Raw genomic sequence first — 2,654 nt, 5'->3', positions numbered from 1 at the left:
ATGTCCCCACTCAAACCTCAGGTGCCCCTGTAAGTAGACTTTATAGATGGTAGTCATCTCACCGAACGATAATACTTTAGTTAGTTGGTGAGGTCAGGCCGGGCCGGGCGCTAAGATCAGTGTTGGGGTGGGAACGGAATTGGCTGTCAGCATCTGTTTTTCGTGAACAATAAAATGCAATATGCTCTACAACAATATCCCCGATATGTGACGATATTCGTGTTTGGGTTTTCCTAATGACTAATCATTACGTTGAGACCACCGGAAAAACCCTAGTTGTTCTAAACTATACACCGTAGGGTTTACAGACTGTTGATGGGGTCGTGACCTCAAGAAGTTCCGATCCATCCAATGGGGACTGAAGAGTGTCTCAGAACGGAAAATTTTCCTGTCAGTAAGAAGTGAAACACTGGTAAGACCGTAAAATAATAATATTTTCTTGGGATGGACTACATACAGATTGGATGAAAAGCGAGTCTCGATAAAAGCAATTGGTGAACACCGAAACAGTACTCATTTTGGTTTACATAAAAGCGAATCAGGTCGAAATCCAGACGCAAACAAACGTTTGACATCTGCAGGCAATGTAAGGTAAAATAATACATCATTGGATGACAATTTGAATGAAACTGTAGAGGATTTTAACATATACGCTCGTCGAGAAATCCGCATTCGCTTCGTTGCTATCTGCCAGGCTTGCATAGGTTTTGGTCGTTTTCTCTTCCTGTGGCGATGTCTAGGGAATAAACGAAACGGAAAATGTTGCTTGCAAAATGCATACGACCGATATCATAATACAATTGCTTATTTATCTATCCGTAACTGAGAGTGATGGATTTATAACTCACATTCGTTCTGATGCATGCGGGCAAAGAAAACACTGTCAGTGTTCTAGGGTACTGAGAGGTAGTTCTAATTAGAATACCTCAGAGGGGTCCTAGCGATTCAGCAGGTGACCCCACACAACGCGCAAGAACGGGGAAATGACGGAGTCATACTAGTGGATCAGTGGTTCTCTAACGTCGACATAGCAAAAGGATAAACCTTCAGCCAGGCGTACACTCAGTTAAAAAGAATCATCAGAAGCTTGTACGGCAGTGAAGCATCGATGTTGAACACTGATGTCATGCTGTCGATGATGATGATGATCAGAAGCTAGTCCGCAGAACATAGTTTCCTTCTGTCTTGATTTCTGCCGACCAACTGTAACAAAATGATGGGTTTCACAGGGACAATGACATCTTTCCACCGTTTGGTAGACATTAAAAGAAATGTTTGCATCTGATTGAAATTACATGCTTGAACTTGAGTGAATTCCTTGTAACCAGGTACGGATCATACTACAGCAACCCACCAATTGGAGTGACTTTGGTTGTTTTTAATCTCGTACTGCCCGTAAGAACCCAAAACAACACAGCTCTCGGCTCAATCTGTCTTGCCTGAGTTTCATTTATTGTTTGATATACCAAGCGTTCAGCAACAACTGCCTCTCTTTCATTTCATTTTAACCCACCAAAAGCCCTCGTTCATAGGCTACTTGTAGTTCAGTCTATATTTTAGTGACTCTTAGAGGATTCGTTTATTACCATGACATCTTTTCATGGACAAAGTTATTTCATTAAGCTACGGGATGAACCTCAACGGGTGGGTGAGTATTTAGCTAGAAGTAGCGTGTAATTATTAATCGGATAGGATACAGGCTCAAACGTAGACATTGGACGCTGAAGAAAACCATTGGTCAGAATACGTCCAAATTATGGAGAGAGACCGATCATTTTTAGCTTGCCATGTGATGATAATCCGGACCAATAGGAAAACTTACGTTTCAACAGATGATTCTTGCAGAACCAACAGAGGATCATCCGGAATGGAGTCGTCTTCGGATTCTACCATGAGTGATTCTCTTGCAGGGACCCCCCGCGGCACATGTGAAACAATATCCTCGGGCAGTTGCGCACTGAGCGAGAAAATAAAACATGGTTATTAGCACCACTTCCAAGCTATTTTTGGGGACGTGATGTGTTGGTCGCACCTTTCATAATTTTCTGCCAAAAGTTTCTACCAACACTTTAAATCTGACTTCAGACACGCACATGACTTGAGGAACTGAGTCTGGCAGCGTCACCGCTAAACACCTAACACCGGTTGCATTCATTGAATGTTGTCCACATTAAGTAGCTCACAGATGGAGTAGCCGACCCGAGTTGAGTCCCCCATTTTCGCACAACCACCCACGTGCTTCCTACCGAGGGCTGGTCGTCGTAGGCAGCTATATACGAACTTCCACAAGCTGGAAAACTAAGGAATCAGGTCACATATCTGGTTTGATTTTCACAACCCGCATATCTGTAAAACAGCTACAATGTCGCGGAAATTTGGAAAACGTCCCTAAACACGAGAGGCATTTATGCATCGTAAGTATATCTGAATCCTAGGAACCAGCTGTATTTCCATGGCACGATATATTGAACACTTTAGTCTAGCTAGTGTTTTTGGCATACTTTCTCTGGCGTGACTAGGTCCGAGCTCGATGCTTCAAGACGATTTCAAAATCTTCATTCAGATTGATGCAAGTGGACTCAACGACTAAACGACACATCTTCACTTTATTCACATTTCCGTCGTTGTACACTTGCTCAAGCTAGAATAACACC

At 42.8% G+C, this 2,654-nt stretch overlaps 1 protein-coding gene across 1 annotated transcript in view; it reads right to left on the bottom strand.

Moving 5' to 3' along the window:
* Positions 1-431: 431 nt before the first annotated feature.
* T265_03379 (hypothetical protein) overlaps positions 432-2,654 on the bottom strand; it is a gene marked incomplete at both ends in the record, with an annotated part of 31,892 nt that continues 29,669 nt past the window's right edge. Inside the window, 2 exons of the mRNA XM_009167848.1 lie at positions 432-736; positions 1,823-1,957. Coding sequence (XP_009166112.1) covers positions 514-736; positions 1,823-1,957 — 358 coding nt within the window. The remainder of the gene's footprint in view (positions 737-1,822; positions 1,958-2,654) is intronic.

This window comes from Opisthorchis viverrini, assembly GCF_000715545.1.
Source record: "Opisthorchis viverrini unplaced genomic scaffold opera_v5_48, whole genome shotgun sequence".
Classification (NCBI taxonomy): domain Eukaryota; kingdom Metazoa; phylum Platyhelminthes; class Trematoda; order Opisthorchiida; family Opisthorchiidae; genus Opisthorchis; species Opisthorchis viverrini.
This window is presented reverse-complemented; position numbering and strand designations above follow the sequence as displayed.